Source organism: Lycium ferocissimum, chromosome 5, assembly GCF_029784015.1.
Source record: "Lycium ferocissimum isolate CSIRO_LF1 chromosome 5, AGI_CSIRO_Lferr_CH_V1, whole genome shotgun sequence".
NCBI classification, from domain to species: Eukaryota; Viridiplantae; Streptophyta; class Magnoliopsida; order Solanales; family Solanaceae; genus Lycium; species Lycium ferocissimum.
This window is the reverse complement of record NC_081346.1, coordinates 2,400,099-2,418,151: the sequence shown is the minus strand read 5'-3', so window position 1 is coordinate 2,418,151 and position 18,053 is coordinate 2,400,099. Positions and strand designations below refer to the sequence as shown.

Below are 18,053 nucleotides of genomic sequence, written 5' to 3'. Positions count from 1 at the left end.
CTCACTTCAGTAACTTAACGAGAAAAGTGGGTGAATTTAAGGTCAATGAGACAGATTGGATGAGGATAAATTTACTCTATTTATGAACAATCTAGATGTAGTTAATCTTAGCTATAAGAAAGAGTTATTAATACTAATAATATAAGATTTCATGAATCTTGGTAGATAAAATGACAAAAATATGGTCATTTATGTTTGGTAGTTGGTCTAAAATAGTCTTAAATGTACATTGAGCATTTTTCATAATTTATGATTATCAAAATTGAGTACCTTTTTTTTTTTGTTAGATTAAAATATATAATGATATTTATACTTCATGAAATTGGTTTAACGAGAAAAGGGAAAAATTTAAGTTCAATAGGCAAACTGGATGAGGATATATTTAATCTATTTATGACCAATATAGATTTAGATAATCTTGCATTTAAGAAAGAGTCATTAATACTAAATAATAAGATTTCATGAATCACGGTAGAGAAAGTGACAAAAAAAAAAGAGTATTTTGTGTTTGGTAGTTGGTCTAGAGTAGTCTTAAATGTACATTGAGCAATTTTAATACTTTATGTTTATCAAAATTAAATATAATTTATTAATCATGGTAGATAAAATGGCACAAAAATAGTCCTATGTTTGGTAGTTGCTCTAGAATTGTCAAATGTAGATTGAGCAATTTTAATAGTAGTTTATGTTTATCAAAATATAAATTTAACTAATTTAGCTTTAATGACAGTTAATACTAAATAATTAGATAACATATTTTGTGAATCATGGTAGAGTAAATGACATACAAAAAAAGTCATTTATGTTTGGCAGTTGCTCAAATAGACCTTAGTTAGATTTATATTGAAAAGTTTAATTACTATAGCATATGTTTATTTAAAAAATGAACACAGAACACTTTTGATTTATGTTATATTTAAAATTCATAATGATAGTTATATTTCTTCAGCTTAACTGGCGTTCACCTGCTCCTCATGAACCAATTCCTTGAAATTAATTATCGGTGTGTTGCTTAAATGTATAAGAAACCAAAAGTATTCAACTTTGATAAATATATACGAAACTATATTAAAAATATTATTTTAAATAAATTTTTAAGGAACTAATTTTGTCATTTTTCGATAATATTAACTGATTATATAGTTTATTCATATAATAAGTAATAGCAATAGTTTAACATTCAATTTTATGGCTAGGATTTGAGATTATATATTTATATCTATCATATATTCATATGCCATATTTATCCGATTCCGACACGCAGAATTATTTGAAACTAAAAGAAGTGGGAACAACCAACCTTTTTCTAGGAACAATCAACCTTTTTCTAAATGAACTCGTTACACTTTTCTAATTATTTGCTCTTATATTTTGTGGAGAACAACAAATTTGAATCGTTAGATTTTACTTTTTCCAAAATTTTATATTTGTGGGATGTCAACATATGAGCAGCCAGCCAAATACGTCATTCCCCCCCAATTTGTTGGGAGGGGAGTAGGGCAATATAAGAAATATCTCATCACGTGTCTTTTTTTTTTCTCTCCAACTTCTTGTTTCCTAATTTTCATATTTATTTGGTTGAGTTGGGTACAAATTGACGATACATAATGTTTTCCTTTGTTTTCTTATCATTTAAAGAAAATAATATGCTCGGGGAAATCATATAGTACTAAGAGCATAATGTCTGATATGAAGGTTAGGCTCACATAACCAATTTGAACTATACATACAAAGCTAAATATTTTAGTGGAGGAGGATAAAAGAGTGATCATCAAATTTCGAACTCTACAATGACGATCATGGAAATTTTTTTGGTTATAGAAAAAAAGTTGTACAAAAATCTAATCCTATCTATTATTTATTGCTCCAAGCCTCCAACTATAAAAAATTAGAACACAACGTAGAAATGCGTCGAGGTAATGGTATAGTGACAGATAAACCTAAATATGAGTGGGATACACCAAATTTGAGAACTTTTAGGACCCGTTTGGCCACGAGAATTATTCCCTTTTTTCCATAATATTTTTTCACTTTATGATGTTTGGCCATAAAAATTTCAAAATTTGGAAAACAAACAAAACCTTATTTTTCACTTTTTCTATTTTTTGTTTTGGACCTTTAATTTTGTTTTTTGTTTTCAATTTTTACCCCAAAAGTTTTTATGTTGCTCAATTTTTACCCTAAAAATTCATACAACTTTTTTCACTGGTCAAGAGGCAACTTTGTTGCTCTCCACTTCAACGACATTGAACATCATGTGCTAAAAAGCCTCTAAAAGGAAAAAAAAAAAAAGCAGGTGAGAATTTTGCAATAAAAACATAAATAGAGATGCTATATTTTTTGTGTACACCAGTAAGTCTTCCAGTTGCAGCCTTTTGATGGAAAGAAACCATCAGTTTTGAGCACTCTATAAACTGATCTCAAGTATAATTGCTATTTCTCTCGCACTGGTTATGTTTATTAATTGCTTTGGGTCGTTTTGCTAGTTTTTAGAAATTGGGGGATATAAATCATATCTCATGTTTTTTAGGAAAAGTACATTTCAACAACCAAATATTATTTGCAAAAATTATGGCCAAACACAATTCCAACTCCAACTTCAAAAATTTCAAAAAAAAAGTGAAATTGTTTTTTGGTTTCTATGGCCAAACGCCTACTTATTAGGCCAATTAATCAAAAAGGAAATTAGGTGCGTGAATTATTATTAAACTCTCATTTTTCTTTGACTTTACTTTTCAGTGTTTTGTTAGAAAGAAAGAAAAGGAAAAAAAAAAAAAAAGCCTCTCAACTATTTTGACAACAACCACATTACCAAGCAAAGAGGTTAGACTTTTAAGACCTTTTACTTTGACCGCACTCAACTTGAATGAATAATAGATCGTTGACGTTTTCACAGGCTGGGGAATTGCCATTTTCACGAAAGAGCCTCTAACATTCGCATGACATTTGCTGCTGACTCTATTTTAAGGATCTTACAATATTTTTAATCAGTCAACTAAAAGAATATTTCACTCTTAGCCATAATATTCTGTAGTATGTATATTCAATTTATAAAATGTTTATAATATATACACGCTGACTATAAACATATTATACAATATTTATACATTAGGTATATACTCATACTGAATAAAAAATACAATGAAATAAAAATTAAACTTTTTTTTTGTTATAGACTTTGGTGGTCTGTTGTGTAGCGTAAAATATGCCGTAAGGACTCAAGTCTCCCGTATCTATCAATATATAGAGATCTTGCCTCTATCGCTGCATAAAGTGATCTTCTTCAATCTCCAAGTTCCAAGGGTAAAACAAGGGAATGTCAAGTCTTTCATAATCTCAGTGAAAGATTGAATTTCTTATATAGTGTCTACTTTTCCTGAAAAATATCAATTGAAGTGAAGGATCTTCAAAAGCAAACATTTGCACTTTTGGCCATATTTTGTACTGGTCTTTAATTTTTTCTCCTCAAGACAAACAACTTTTTCAAGGACAAAAATTTATACTTTCGCACCATAATATCCTACAAGTTATGCCCCACGCCCCTTAAAAAACTTATGCCCCGCTAGTCAATTTTGAAGGACAAAAAGTTAAAGACCAACCCACTTTGAAGTACAAACCATGCAATTTCTTGAATCTTCAGATGCCACACTTGGGCTAGACAAACGAAGCCCAAACCCCAACTCGGTCTTCAAAGCTTGTCCAAATCTCTGGGCTATTTTTTGCAGCCCATTAAATTTTCGTAAATTATACGAAATCGTGCTGACAAGTCCACATGCCCCAACGGTCATATTTTCAGATTTAAAAAATTATTATGCTACCAACTCCCAACGGTCATCTTGTTCATTTCCTTCCCTTCCTCAATATCTGTTAATCCCTCACTATTCATATATACCCAAACTTTTTTTTTTAAAAAAAGAGAGGTATTTCTGAAATCAAGAGAAATAAATACTACTATTTGATTATTCAAAGAAATATGGATATGGGTGCTATTCCACTGAAAGAGACTCCACCATTGAGCTCTTCTGCAGTTCCAAATCCTTCCCTTTCCGGTATGTTGTTAATCACTATTGTTTATTATTAAGTTCATTCATAAATTTGAGTCTTTAAACCATAGAGTACTCCTTCTTTTGCAATTTCTTTAACTGATGCACTTAACTCAATATTCTCATACTTGGACAATATGTTGTATTCACTGTGAAAGGATATGATTTTGAAAGAAATTATTGAAATCCAAGAATTTATAGTAGCTTTATTCATTACATATTTTTGATAATGTTTCTTTTTTCTGCTCATAGGGTCAAGAGAAACGAATATTTACACTAATTAAGCTCACCCATAAATAGAATCATGAAACCCTACGAAGTTCTTTTGCACTTTATCAAACTTGTATTCTCATATTTGGAAAAGATCAACCCCTAATTGTCTAGAATAACTTATGTTGACTATGAAAAGATATGATCATGAAACAAGTTCCTGAAACCTAAGAAGTTATGATAGCTGTATTCATCACAAATTGTCTTATTTTGTTGATAGTGTTTCTTGTTTTCTGTTAATAGGGTCAAGAGAAACGAATGAAAATGAGCAGCCACTTGACCAGAAACCCATGACTACTAAGAATTTCATGTCACCCACAATATCTGCATCTTCCAAAGCTTCAGTTCCAATTAGAAAGAAAATTTTAGCTGAAAGGAATGAAATTTCCAGCTCATTTGAAAGCCTTCCTCCTCACAAATCCTCAAATCTTGGGTCTAAAACAAAATCCCTAAATTCGACCTCTCATCATTCTGGAAAATTACCTATTTCTTCCTACAGTTATGCCTCTGAATCTGATAATGACCCAGAAAACAACTCAGTTGTTGAGTCCTCATATAAGCCATATGACCCCCTCACTAATGACCTTGGCCCTAGGCCTAAATATCTTCGTTATAAGCCAAATAGGCGTCGTGAGGCCCTTCTTGATCCTCAGAAATGTAATGATAATCAAGGGTTATTGGAGCAAGCTCAAGATCCCTCAAATCTTCCAGAACAAGATAATGTGGAGCCGGAGAATGATGAAGATGTGGTGGCTAGTGTTGAGGATGATGATGAAGAAATGGAAGAGGTTGTGGACCGAGAATGGAGTTTGAAAGGGCTCTTTAAACTTCTGCTTCTATTGGTTGTTTTCTTTCTGTCAGGAGCAAATTTATCTTCCACGAACTTTGTGGTGAGTTCAGGTTCTGGCGATATGATTCGCAAGAACATCTTTGAAGCTGTTTTCCACGAAATTTACGGGAGTGAAAGTGTAAATGTGGATCAGTTGAGTCAAAGAGACGCTGATTATGAACTTAATGCGGTTGAATTTGATGAAGATATTGTGGGGTTGTTGGAAGTGGAAAGTGCTGAAATGGAAAAAGAAGCTGAGCTACAGGAAGGACTGAGTGCTGATATTGATATTGATCAGGAAAGCGCAGAGGTTGAACTTACTCAGAGTGTTGTAAATGATGATGAAGAGGAGGAAATTATGTCAACAGCTGCTGGTGAATTTACTAGTTCCAATGAAGTGGATGAGGAAGAAGTTGAAGGTTCTGATGAGCAGCTGCAGAAGGATCAAGTTCTCGAGAAGAAGGATCTTAATATCTATCAGATACCACTCAATCTTGAACCATTGCTTGATGACATTTCAAATGCTTGTGCTGCTCATTCAAGCTACAAATTTGAGCAAGCAGAAGAAGCTGACAACAAGGTTGAGCAGGTCGAAAAAATCGCTGGAGAAGAAGAAATATCAGAGACAGTATCATCAGGAGTTGAAGAAGTTGACACCGAATTTGAAACCAGCAATCTTGACATTGAGATAGAGTCAGAGAATGCTGAAGTCAAAGAAATTGGACTGAGTAACGCAGTTATTATCATTGGAGTTTCAGCAGCTTCAGTGCTTTTGGCATCTTTGGCTACCATCTATGTTACAAGGAAACCAAAAGCTTCTATTGAAACAACAACTCAAGCTGGAATACTCAACAACCCAGTTATTGCTAGTGTTGAACGAGAAGTACTCTTTGAGAGGAAACCTGAAACTTCTCATGAACCACTGATCCTTGAGAGAACACCAGCCGTTGGATCCATTACACAAGCTTCATCTTTGTGTGGTCCAACGAAGGAAGCATCGAAAGAGATCAGCCACATCAGTGCACCTGAGATTGAACTACTAGGTGAAATGATGGTTGGAGAAGTGAGCAGCAGCTCCCTTAGAAGCTGTGTTAAGAAAAACAGCATGATTGAAGCAGAAGGGAGCAACACTAATTTATCTAAAGGTGTTGTACCTCTTGCTCAGCCATCGGTTATTGATCTAACAGATTCTCTATCACATGGAAGCTTTACAGCTGAAAAGAAGATCTTAAAGAAAAAGGTATGCTACAAAATTAAGTTCTTTTTTCCCCTACTGTTTAAATTCTAATGGAAAGCTACAATCTTTAACTGTTTGCTTCTGAATGCAGGTGGAGAAAGATGGAGAAGAGGTCAAGAAGGTGGCGTTAACAACCCCAGTTAGGAGATCAAGTCGAATTCGAGATCGAATTGGCATGTCCCCTTGAATGAATAACGACTGTGGGGGGCTTTTAATTTGTTGGTCTAGTGGAAACAGCATCTCTGCTGTTTCATAGTATTTGACACTTTGATCTTCTTTCAGTTCAAATTGTAGGGATGATTTCGTAGTTTATCAAGTGCAAGGCAACTAATTTGTAACTTGTAGGAAATGATGAATCTCAACATTCAATGTAGAATTCAATTAATTGATCATTAATGATTATCAGAGAGATTGAGGCCACGCTGTCCTTCTAAGAAGACTTAACAATTCAAAAGTTCCTGGGAATGGGGAATGAAGTGCTTATTCTGCTTGGATAAAATGGGTGTGAATTTCTCATGGGATCCAAATGTTTGTGAACGATTAAATAAACTGGCCATAAACATTAAACAGCAAGGGCTAAAAATAAATATACTTCTGCAATAACATATCAAAATTGAAGTATACACAAACTCTCTATCTAAATCACAAACTCTCTATCTAAATCTCTCTCTGTTGAATAGTACTGTCTCCTTATTTTCTTTTTCATCTTTTGTGGTCCATTTTGATGGAGGTGGGATTAATAATCCTAAGTTGACATGATACTACAATACCCTAGGTTCTATGCACAGGAACCAGAGGGGGCCTGCTCCTGCTGATAAAACTTGCCTTTCCATTAGTACAAGATGCTGAAAATGATGAGTTCCTTGAGGCTTTCTTCAATATAGTTGCCTTAGGAAGAGTATATGATTTGTAAGAATCTAATCCAGCACCATAGCTCTTGCAAGACTTCATCTTTCTCTTGTAAGGTGATTCTTTCTTGACAAGATCTTCTAAGCTTGTCACTCTTGATAAAGACGTAAAACTCTGTGATTTGCCTTGATAAAACTTTGATAGTCCCCTCCTGCAATTCATAACATCAAAGGTATAAGCTTTTCACCTTCAAAATTTCTCATGATAACAAGATTTATCATTTTAAGTTGTAATTCAATCAAAAAACGTTCTTTTTCACCATCAAAACTCTTGCAAGTCATAAAGATACATTCTTTTTTCCTTAAACTCCGTATTCAGTCAAAAATTGCGACATAAAATCAAAGGAGAAGAGTAAGCTTTTCACCATCAAATTTTATCATGATAACAAGATTGATCATTTTAAGTTGTAATTCAATCAAAAAGCATTCTTTTCACCTTTTTCTTCTTTAAACTTCGTGTTCAGTCAAAAATTGAGATATAAAACGAAAGGAGAAGAGCACTTACTTGATGGGTAATTGTGACATGAGGGATGATAAGTCATACAAAGCTTCATCAGAATTAGGTGAACATGATGAAGATGCATCATCTGTTGTGTCTAGTGAAGATGAACAAGTAGATCCATTGGAGATGGTTGATCCTTCACCAATGGATGATGAAAGTGATGATGAAGATGAGTGGCTGTTATCATATATCTCACCATGATCTAATTCATGTCCTTCATCTATCATCCATAATTGATGTTGATCTTGATTCTTCATCTGGGTTTCCATGTGAGCAATTTCTTGAAATTGAATAAGCAGATTGAGATAATAATAATAATAATGTTTGTGAGTTAGCAAAAGCTTTGGTTAAATACACATGCAAAGAAAGCATGGGATTGTTTGTGAAGTCTAGGAAGGCATTTATATACGTGTGGGCATATAGCAGAAGATAATGTGTGGATATAAATTAACATTTACTTTTTGGGACTTTATGACAGCTAAGATACAGAAACTTCCGTTACACCCCCAACAAAATAGTGACACATGTAAAACAACAAATGTTGCCCACAGAAATCGTTACACGCGCAAACACGGAGCTAAAATTTGAAATTTATGAATTTGAATGTACTATCTAATCTATACCGCATTTTAATTGCTGACTTTTCAGTTAAGTATTTGTATATATTGAATGAATTATTTTAATACTATAAACACAAGATTAAGCGAAAGTTATTGGATTCGTCCGAACACATATCAAATATTGTAACTCCGTTTCGTATACGTGTCTAAAAGTGAAATAAGGTAGCACGGATATAAGATGGAACATTAGTGTGATAATAGAGGAATTCTTATAATTAATTTGGAATTGAAAATGTGTGTGTGAAAAAATATTATTAGGCCTTATCCTGAGATTCGACGTTATCTTGTCGTATGGTTTGAAATGAATGTCTTGACTTTAAAATTGCACTAAGTTGAAGAGGATAAGCTCTGTGACTATGAATATGATATATATTAGCCATCAGTATCCGAGTCACCAGCTAAGTCCACAAATATAAAAAGCATATTCTTTTTTCTTCTGGTGCTGTTATGATAAGAAACAAGTTGAAGATAAAATCATTGACTGGGAGACATGAGGGTCATTGTTGCATGCCACTTTTCCTACCTACTTTATCTTTTTGAAATTTTGAAACCCCCTTGATAAAGGGCAAAAAAGATATATCTCATAAGAATATTCCATTTGCTTTTTATAAAAAGCCACAAAGTAACACCAATTTCAAATTCCAGCTCTACTAAATACGAATTGTCTTTATTATGAAGCGCTTTATCATGGCAAGAGGGAGTTACTTAGATGGTAAGCACCCTCCGTCTCTAATCTGAACGTTGTGCGTTTTTGACATCAAGGAAGTAAAGGGGGAGCTCCTGGGAGGGATTAAAAAAACGCTTTATTCTTAATACGGGACTTTCCGGTATGAATCCAAATATAATCGGATACCCATACGAGTACCATGCACAGGCACGAGACTAAAAGGAAACCAATCCAAACTTCTTATTAAGTACTCAATCAAATAAATATTGTTTAAAAAATTAAAAAATATTAATATTCTTCTAATTTATTCTTGTTTCAATAAATGATTTATCAAATTTCTTAAAAGCCTGAGCAGAAATAAATAGTAATTTGAGGAGAGAAAAGGTAATTAAATAAATACCTAACGATACTTAATGATTTTTTTCGACTACACTTATTTTTGACTTGAGAGTATACCACGAGAGCATGAAATGGGGTGATTTGTTATTTTGTGCTATCTAATAGTGAGAAAATTATGAGTTTTTCAATTTAGGATCAACTAAACACACACGTATATAGGAGTACTAAATAAGGCTAAACTTGTATTTCTGAAATTGTCAACATTACAAAGAATTTTAGAAGTTATTATATTATAAATATATATAAAATAAAGAAAGCAATAGAAAAGGGGAAAAAGGAGGGAGAGTCAAACATTAGTTTACATAGGAAAGGCGTGAAAGTAGTTACATTCGTTAGTCTCCTCATACGGAACATTACTCGAATTTGAAAATGTCAATATTTTGGGCTTTATTTAAGAAATCCAATGATGTTTCACCGATTTTTTTTCCTAACATCTATGTTTCTTCTTCTTCTGCTTCATTCTTTTTTGTTTTCGTATTTAAAAATTTCTGTACCATAGTATAGAAAATAAAGTGAAAAGACTATATATAATGTGAAGGATATACAGATAAGAATAAAATATGTCTATTCAAAAGTATATCAACACAACTTTGCACCGACCTTATCCATGCACCTTTCTGTTTCTTGTTTTTGTATAATTTATACATTAACGTATGGAGGACAATGAGTGATAAACTCGTAGAAATAGTAGTTAAAGATAAGAAAGAATCGTCGTCTCAATCATGTACTCGCACTGAACTCCCTTTCTCTTATATTTTTCCCTTTGTTGAAGCTTCTCATTTGAAAATTTTCAGACCAACCGGACACCTGAGATCGATTTCCCCCGCGAACAACTTTTTCAGTCGAGCTCGTCACATGAGATTTGCCTAATGCGATTTACTTTCTCTATGTGATTTGCAGACTATGACACAAGTGTTTTCCGAGGAATGCATACTAAAGATGGCGGTTGCGGGTCCCTTGTTACCAAAAATTCAGACCGCCTTTTGTTTTTATTTTATAAATTTTTTGAGATTATCCCCAACTTTCTTTCCCTAAGACATACAACATAACCACGCAACGCAAATAAAAGGAAGATAACTATTAACGTCTTCATCCTCATAAAGTAAAAGGTAATCATTTGCCTTGCGCGTTTACTAGAAGCAAAATAATTGAGTAGTTTATCATATTGAGTTTGTTAAAAAACATAATGTTCAAAATTATTGATTTAAAATATGAGAAAGTTGGAAAAGTTGAATAATTACAAGAAGTCTAGAAAGATTTGATCAGATCAAATGAAAGAAGATAAGCTACAAATCACTCGGTTTCAAATTGAATAGTCAAAATTGTTCGGCTTGTGTCAACATGATAGCTACTTTTCTAGAAATGAAACTTTTCAATCATATAATACTTTCAAAATGTTATATTATACGTTTAAGGATTCCCCTTATTTTTCCCCTACTCTATTGATAAAAATTGAAAAGTTCACAATGACCTTGCCAATTTCCTAGAAGGTTACTACACATTTCAAATATTATTCAACTATTTTCTTAATTTTTGGAAAATTCATACTAAGAAATTCAATTGAAACTTATTGGATAAGTAGTTTCTATTACCTCTAAATTGAATTGTTGGAGAGAGAAATTATTTAAAGAAAGAAGTCATATATTTTCTGGATTGATAAAAAAAGATGTTCAAAATTAATCCCCTAAATATTGATTATTTTTTAAAATTTTACTGAAGTTAGAGCTCTATTACGGATTACGGGTAAAAGTAAAATCATTTTCTAACGATAAGGAAGTAATATACACCAAAAATTGAAATTTGAACCAAACTCAAGTCAACTTTATCCCATGTTCTATTTGACACAAGGGATAAGACCAATTGCCTAAAGCTCATTATAGACCACAAAACTTTTTGTCTACAAAGGAAAAGGATTAACCTGGACCGATATTATCAATAATTCTTCTATGTTTAGCACCACATGAGCTGCAGACACTACAAGGAACAATTAGAAGAAGAATCAATGATAGGGAAAAAACAACATAGAACGTGATGGGCGACCATTTAATCACGTTGAAGGCACATGTATACTTTCTTCCCAAACTTCCCTTAGCAGAACATCCAAATATATTACTCCTTCCTTCCATTTTACGTTTACGTAACAGTTAATCCGTTTTATGAATAATACTATCAATTTTATATATTTAAAAATAATTTTGTTTTAAACTTTCTGTTTTGTTTTTAATGTTTGATGTTCTGCTTTTATAACATAACATGTTTATGACTATAAATTTCAAAAGTCTTTTTGCTCGTTTAAGTTTTGTGCCAGATAAAATCATGCCACATAAATTGAAACAAGAATATTATCTCGGTCCTCCATTTGAACAATAACTGTAATGTGAACGTTGACTCGATTATGAAACGGTGACGATTAAACGTTATGATGAAGTGGTAAGTACTTATCAATTCTTAATCAGTTACTCTATTTGACCTTTTCTAATGTGAATTCGAATTAGTCAAACTTTAAAATTGGTATATGGGCTTGGGCTCAGACTCCCAACTTTCCCAACATTCCTGTGTCATTTCTCTCTTGGTGCTGGATACAACATCATTTTTTTGCACGGAGTGTTCTTCAAATGCACTGGTCTTTAATTTTTGGTGTCCCTTCTGTCTGGCTGATGTTTGGAGTTCGAACTAACTTCGCCATTAAAAAAAAAAAAAAAAAAAAGACATGTTCGGGCCAAAGTTAGGCTTTAAGGCAGAGTTTTGCCTTGAGGTATAAGACAAAACTCTGCCTTAATGCCTGAGGTAGAGTTTTGCCTCAAAAGTCTACACTTTCGATTAAGCGAGAGTTTAACCGCAAACTACTGCTCAAGGTAGAAGGCGAGTTTTGCGGTGGCATTCTTGTGAATTTTTTTTTTAATTTTTGGTGAATGGGGTTCAAACCACTGCAATCGAGGAGGTTAACGAAGACAAAAATTAAAGACCCAAAATAAGGGCAAAAATTCCACCCCAAAATAAAGGGATTCCTGCTAATTGCCCATACAACATTGCCCTTTTGATCTTGATCCATTTCTCATGTGCATATTGCAGGGTCATTTGCACTTTTGGTCCTATTTTGTGTTGGTTTTTAATTTTTGGTCTCTCAAGACAAATAATTTTTTTTGCGGGACATCAATTTATATTTTGACATTATTATATCTTGCAAGTTGTGTCTTACACCCTTAAAGAACTTGGGTAAACTTATGCTCCGCTTGGAATAAATTAGATTTTGAAGGAACCAAAAAGTAAAAATCAGTTCATTTAAAGGCCAAAAATTAAAGACCAGTCCATTTGAAGGGAAAACCGTGCAATTTCTTCTACATTGAACCCACGCTATTGTACATTTTCATTTGTGCTCCTCTTAATCTTTCAGTTAGATCCAACTTCGCTTAAAATGGCTTACTTGATCGATCCGTACATAATAATTAAGAATCAGTGACCATTTTTGTTTTTCATTCAGGACCTTAATTTGTCACGACATGACGAATTCCTGAAGATTGTTTTCAGCTTACCGGTCAATGTGGTACTGAAGTTTTTGCCGAAAACAGCTATCCTCTCATCCCACCAAGGCCATGTGGACAGGTACTGTCTTTCTTGGATTTCTTCTACTCTGTATGTCTTGATTTGTTATTACATGAATATTCATCACACTTTAATGAAATTAGTGATCTAAAACATAACCATAATAAGAAGTCTTAAACCTGTGATAAATTTTCACACATGTTTATATTTTGAGACATAAAGTTATTAATTACAGTATATTTTATTTTTCTTCAGCTACGACTTCAGTGATTTTCCAAAGTGGGAAAATAGCCATGTATCCTCGTAATTAATAAATTTGAGGCTTCAAAATTTCTAAGCCTAAAATAAGCGCTTTACTTGCTTGAAGGAAAATCAAACAAGTGAATCATGACATGAAGATGTATAGTACAAAATTTGGTGGCTTCCAACAATACAAAATGAAAACGGAAAAGGGTCAAATATACCCTTGTACTATCAGAAAAAATTTATATATACCCCTCGTTATACTTTAGGTTCAAATATACTCCTGCCGTTATACTATTGGATCAAATATACCCTTCCTCCGTTAAGTTTGTCTAAGGTGAACATCCAATCTTATGTGACACAGACATTTGATGAGTTGGATATCATGTGACATGCCACTTGAGCGCCCCAAACCCATTTTACCCCTCCCCTCTATGTGTTCTTCCACCAATAAAATTTCATTCCCCTCCACCAAAATTGCCACCATTACTTCAAAAACACAAATCTCCTCTTGGAGGCAGTTAATCGTCAATAAGCAAAATAAGAGCACTCCAATATGAGCTGAGAACAAATATGCTGAAATAATTCTTCCCTGAAAAGTAAAACATACTTAAATGGAAGACGGGCAATATTGACCGAACCACTAAAATCTGCATTGAGTGATCCTCAGAAAGCAGTATTAAAAGTCAAAAGGAAAAAGGTTGGCAAATACTGCTAAGAACAGTAGTTTGAGGTCTCCTGTCTCGCACACATTACAAGCTCTTGGAAAGAAAATGTCACTCTACCACCATCAAATATAGCTCCGGAGATTGATCACCCGAACACCAAATCCTTAGCCGAGCAATTTTTTGCAAGAAAAAAGATATAAAATAATCATCATTGAGGTAAGCAGGAAAAGCTAATGACTAGTTGACCTTTACAGAGCAAGACCTACAAGAAAACAAAGTAATTAGTTTCATAATTCAAGCTATGCAGGGAATTGGAGAAAGCGTTGTGGATTGGATGTGGCGGTAATGGTGGTAATGTTGGTGGAGGGGAACGGAATTTTAGTAGTGGAAGAACACATAGAGGATAGGAGTAATATGGGTTAGGGGAGCTAAAGTGGCATGCCACGCGGCATCCACCTCATCAAATGTCAGTGTCACGTAGGATTGGATGTCCACTTTGGACAAACTTAATGGAGAAGGGGTATATTTGATCCGATAGTATAATGACAGGAGTATATTTAAACTCAAAGTATAACGAGGGAATATTTAAACTTTTTCTCATAGTACAGGGGGTATATTTGGCCCTTTTCCGAAACGAAAAACTCGATACGGTTTACCTAGTGATTTTCCATTTGAGTGATATGGGCTTATTGTTGTTGCTGAGTGCGCCCATGTTAAAACGAAACGCACAACTTTTGTATTCATTTAGATGCGCATATTCTACCTACTTAAAATTTTTGTCGATATCATAGCAACAAATACAAATTGTGAATTACTAAGCACAATTGATATGAATTGACTGCACCTTCTCATTTCAACACCCTTTTGATCACAGAAAAAAAAGCTCAAAAATAGAAAGAGATAGGGGTGTAGAAGGGAACATTTTTCAAAAATCAAAACCAAACAAATATCATGACATTTTGAAAGAGAGACCCGGCCCAAATTTTAAGTGGGTTGTTAGTTTCAAGTTTCAACTAATGTAGTACATTGGATCCGGCAATTTGAAAGTGCGCAAACCAACAAAGTCACCAAGCAGATCACTCCACTGGTCTCCTATGTTGCCAACAATTCTGTATCCAGCTTTCACCAAGTCCGCCCTTTTCCCTGACTTGTATGTTACTGATGATCCGGTATCATTTGCACCCCTGCACCCACAACATTATATTATTAGAATCATAAAAATAAAAATAAAAAATAAAAAAAAATCTCAGGTTCGAGCCATGAAATTAGTACACTCGTTTACAAGTAAATTTCTTAGCACTAGTATAACAGTGCTTACTTCAAGATGAGCTTAATCCATGAATGGTAGCCAACTTTCTTTAAATTGGCAATCCTTATTTTTCTGAACTCTTCCTTTGTTCCAGTAATAAATACTGGTTTAATACCCATAGCCAATAAAGTTCTATACAGAAATATAGCGCCTGGTACTGCTGGTGCTTTTCCTTCTCTCGTCCACTCGTCAAATTTTGTCCCATTGAATTTTATTGCCCTGATCACAATTAAATGTACACTTTATTTGTCAAGTACTTGATTTTTGTTTGTATCTGAATGCCTGAATCTAAACATAATAAGTTACGTTGTATGCCAAAAATTAACACATTTTTAATAAATCGACAAGTTTAAACAGGCTGAGTTATGGTCTGATTGCTGACTTGACTCAACAGATTGCGGACCCGTTTGGCCATGAAATTTTTTCACTTTTTTCAGGAAAGTTATTTCACTTCATTTGGAAATCAGCGTTTGGCAATGAAAATTCCAAATACAAATACAACTTGAAGTTGTATTTGAAATTTGAAAAACAATTAAAATCTTGTTTTCACTTTCAATACATTCAAACAACCAAATATTCTTTGTAAAAAAAACTATAACCAAACACAACTCCATCTTCAACTTCAAATCCAAACCCCAACATTCCAAATAAAGTGAAAAATATTTGATTTTCATGGCCAAACGCCTACTAAATCCGATTAGAATCTACGAAAACTGTTTAAGAAAATATACATGAACGTTACATTTTTAAAAAAAAAAGTAGAATAAAGATGAAAGTATGTTTGAGTCATGTTAATTAGGCGTATTTATTCATGACTCATTAGTTGACACAAGCAAATTTGGATGGGTTGGATCAATGACCATTTATTGATTTAGTCCATTTTAACCCAACAAAATACTTACCCAAAGGCGACATCAGAACGAGCATAATAAGGTAGGTTAGAGAGAGTGGTTTCATCAATATCAAAGACCCAAACATCCTTGCCATCTTTGGCAATTTTCAGGGTCTTGGCGTACTGAATAGCCGCGGCGACTACGTTATAGCAGTCGTCGCGGTATTGCTTGCCAAGCATGTAGTGCCCCACGTAGCCTTCGCACTGAAGGGGCACTAATTTCCAATCATGGAAATTATTGGTCTCAACCGCCAGACGCCAGCTCAGGCAGTTGATTTGTGCCAGGTGGCGGCCCCCGGACCCTGTTTTCGGCCTCAGTGGGTGGATTTGGTTGGGAATAGAGTCTATATGTGATGCTTTTGCAGCTATTGCTGCAACACAAATGAGGAAGAAGAAAATGAACCTCATGTTGTTGGTATGTTAGTACTGTAATTAGCAAGTAATATTGATGTGTGATTGGTCCTTTATATAAGGTTTTGAATTGACTCTCCTTTCATCTCATGACGAGTTAGTGAATCACTAGCACTTCTTCCACGTGCCATCGCTCTATTCTTTGGTACGCGGACTGAAAAATCGGGATTATAATCCTGGGATTGATCTATTCGATTTGAGAGGTGGGATAAAATAATCCCAAGGTCAATAGAATAAGTGGGATATCCCACTATTAAGTTTGGATTTCCTTTTATACTTTATTTGGTAGAAGGTATAAATTAATACCACGATAAATTTATACCTTCTATCAAACATAGTACAAAATTAATCCCAAAATTAGTGATGGCATATCCACCTTATACCGTGCACCAAACGACTTATTCTTTAATATAAACTAGTCATTTTTTAATCGTAGTGTCGCGCGCTACCAAGACACAACTATTCAACGGGATACTGTCACCTTCCACCAACAACGTATATCGGTAAACACACAATCAAAGTGTTAAACAAATGAGAAAAAATCACCTAGTGTTTTTTTCTTTGTTGGAATGTGAACCTGAAACCTCATAGCTCACAGTTCTCAACCCACTTGTTTAGAAATAGATATTTTTTCTCTTAATAGATGAATTCCCCCGTTATTAATATACATTTTTTATTTTTATATTTTATCTCGCATAAAATAATAAGTGAATTCTCACCCAGCTGCCAACCAAAGGCTGCATTAGTTGTGTTGCCGATTATTTTTCTTTATGAGGCAAATCAAATCTTGTATATAGTAGTCTATATTATCTTCTGCAAGATGTCGAGATCAATTAGTTTTTCACTGATGCATTCATTTCATTGTTGAAAAAGTTTTGTCCGTCCGTATGGAAAAGCAAAAATAGTAAGTGCATATATTGAATGAGGGACAAAATGTTCAAATTTGAACATGAAATGAGACACTTTCTTTTTATTAAAAGAATGATTCATTTGGGAGGGGAGGAGGTGGGGGGGGGGGGTGTTTAAAAAAAATTAGCCGGTGTCTGTTTAGCACAGAGACACATGATTAAATTAAGCATGATAGCGTTGAAGTTTTATTTTTGTTTAAAAATGATTGGAATGTACATTTTATAAAATAATGTGCCACTTGCGTTGAAGCTTTATTTTTGTTTAAAAATGAATAGAATGTACATTTATAAAATAATGTGCCACTTATAAACTAACAAAAGGAAGAAATGTCATTTTCTCATCACATAAGTTTTTGGAAAGCAAAAGGATTTAATTATATTAAGAAAAGTCATTAATTCTCTTCATATTTTCTTTGTAGTTTGTATATCTTAAATGAAAATAACATATACTAACATCTCATCGAAAGAATAAATGTAGCATATATAATTGATGTCTCTTGAACCAAATTATTTTTCTTCTTTTTGAAAGAAAGTGTTATAGTTCATAACGGATGTTTTTAATCACACAGATGTTACAGTTAAATTGGATCTCAAGAAATTTTCA

General features: G+C 33.6%; 3 protein-coding genes across 3 annotated transcripts; 1 reads left to right on the top strand and 2 right to left on the bottom strand.

The window, feature by feature from the left end:
- The first annotated feature begins 3,825 nt into the window (after positions 1-3,825).
- Positions 3,826-6,689, top strand: LOC132058615 (uncharacterized). Its single transcript, XM_059451071.1, has 3 exons — positions 3,826-4,049; positions 4,557-6,382; positions 6,471-6,689. Exons 1-3 carry the CDS (start codon positions 3,974-3,976, stop codon positions 6,564-6,566), a joined length of 1,998 nt encoding a protein of 665 aa, XP_059307054.1. The 5' UTR covers positions 3,826-3,973; the 3' UTR covers positions 6,567-6,689.
- A 267-nt stretch (positions 6,690-6,956) lies between these two features.
- Positions 6,957-8,183, bottom strand: LOC132055390 (protein OXIDATIVE STRESS 3-like). The gene is made up of 2 exons (XM_059447188.1): positions 7,793-8,183; positions 6,957-7,439 (listed from the first exon to the last, which is right to left on the bottom strand). The coding sequence occupies exons 1-2, from the start codon at positions 8,056-8,058 to the stop codon at positions 7,151-7,153; spliced, it is 555 nt and encodes a 184-aa protein (XP_059303171.1). The 5' UTR covers positions 8,059-8,183; the 3' UTR covers positions 6,957-7,150.
- Positions 8,184-14,740: 6,557 nt separating this feature from the next.
- LOC132058072 (acid phosphatase 1-like) lies at positions 14,741-16,606 on the bottom strand. Its single transcript, XM_059450637.1, has 3 exons — positions 16,141-16,606; positions 15,248-15,457; positions 14,741-15,113 (listed from the first exon to the last, which is right to left on the bottom strand). Exons 1-3 carry the CDS (start codon positions 16,536-16,538, stop codon positions 14,939-14,941), a joined length of 783 nt encoding a protein of 260 aa, XP_059306620.1. The 5' UTR covers positions 16,539-16,606; the 3' UTR covers positions 14,741-14,938.
- Between the last annotated feature and the right edge of the window lie 1,447 nt (positions 16,607-18,053).

Bases quoted from the DNA above. Each gene is read 5' to 3' on its own strand.
- LOC132058615 (XM_059451071.1), top strand. From the start codon at position 3,974: ATGGATATGGGTGCTATTCCACTGAAAGAGACTCCACCATTGAGCTCT. The intron at 4,050-4,556 runs GTATGTTGTTAA...TTCTGTTAATAG, and splicing joins TCCAAATCCTTCCCTTTCCG to GGTCAAGAGAAACGAATGAA. The intron at 6,383-6,470 runs GTATGCTACAAA...TTCTGAATGCAG, and splicing joins AGAAGATCTTAAAGAAAAAG to GTGGAGAAAGATGGAGAAGA.
- LOC132055390 (XM_059447188.1), bottom strand. From the start codon at position 8,058: ATGGAAACCCAGATGAAGAATCAAGATCAACATCAATTATGGATGATA. The intron at 7,440-7,792 runs GTAAGTGCTCTT...TATGAATTGCAG, and splicing joins ATGTCACAATTACCCATCAA to GAGGGGACTATCAAAGTTTT.
- LOC132058072 (XM_059450637.1), bottom strand. From the start codon at position 16,538: ATGAGGTTCATTTTCTTCTTCCTCATTTGTGTTGCAGCAATAGCTGCA. The intron at 15,458-16,140 runs GTAAGTATTTTG...AATTGTGATCAG, and splicing joins CGTTCTGATGTCGCCTTTGG to GGCAATAAAATTCAATGGGA. The intron at 15,114-15,247 runs GTAAGCACTGTT...TTGTGGGTGCAG, and splicing joins TGGATTAAGCTCATCTTGAA to GGGTGCAAATGATACCGGAT.